Source organism: Camelina sativa, chromosome 4, assembly GCF_000633955.1.
Source record: "Camelina sativa cultivar DH55 chromosome 4, Cs, whole genome shotgun sequence".
NCBI lineage: Eukaryota > Viridiplantae > Streptophyta > Magnoliopsida > Brassicales > Brassicaceae > Camelina > Camelina sativa.
The window spans coordinates 18,001,844-18,002,478 of record NC_025688.1 but is presented as its reverse complement, the minus strand read 5'-3'; the positions used below and the strand labels follow the sequence as shown (position 1 = coordinate 18,002,478).

General features: G+C 47.2%; 1 protein-coding gene across 2 annotated transcripts in view; it reads left to right on the top strand.

Annotated features, from left to right (window-relative positions):
• The window catches only part of LOC104780990 (receptor-like protein kinase FERONIA), an 8,737-nt gene that overhangs the window by 3,318 nt on the left and 4,784 nt on the right, over window positions 1-635 (top strand). The window contains exon 3 of one of the 2 annotated variants that reach the window (XM_019244721.1): window positions 10-631. In XM_019244721.1, the coding sequence (XP_019100266.1) occupies window positions 10-631 (622 nt within the window). The remainder of the gene's footprint in view (window positions 1-9; window positions 632-635) is intronic. The other variant, XM_019244720.1, reaches the window with a different exon arrangement.

Below are 635 nucleotides of genomic sequence, written 5' to 3'. Positions count from 1 at the left end.
TACACACTGGTGCAAAACACACAATCATCCACAGAGATGTGAAGACAACAAACATTCTATTGGATGAGAAATGGGTGGCCAAGGTCTCTGATTTCGGTCTATCCAAGACTGGTCCGACGTTAGACCACACACACGTAAGCACGGTCGTGAAAGGAAGTTTCGGTTATCTTGACCCAGAGTATTTCAGAAGGCAGCAACTGACTGAGAAATCCGATGTCTACTCCTTTGGCGTCGTTCTCTTCGAAGCCCTATGCGCACGTCCAGCCTTGAACCCGACACTGGCAAAGGAACAAGTGAGCTTAGCTGAGTGGGCACCATACTGCTACAAGAAAGGCATGCTTGACCAGATCGTTGATCCATATCTAAAGGGCAAGATCACACCGGAGTGCTTCAAGAAGTTTGCTGAAACCGCGATGAAGTGTGTACTAGATCAGGGCATTGAGAGACCATCAATGGGAGATGTTCTGTGGAACTTAGAATTTGCGTTGCAACTTCAAGAAAGCGCAGAGGAGAGCGGGAAAGGAATATGCAGTGACATGGACATGGATGAGATTAAGTACGATGATGGCAACTGTAAAGGGAAGAACGACAAGAGTTCTGATGTGTATGAAGGGAATGTAACGGACTCGAGGAGC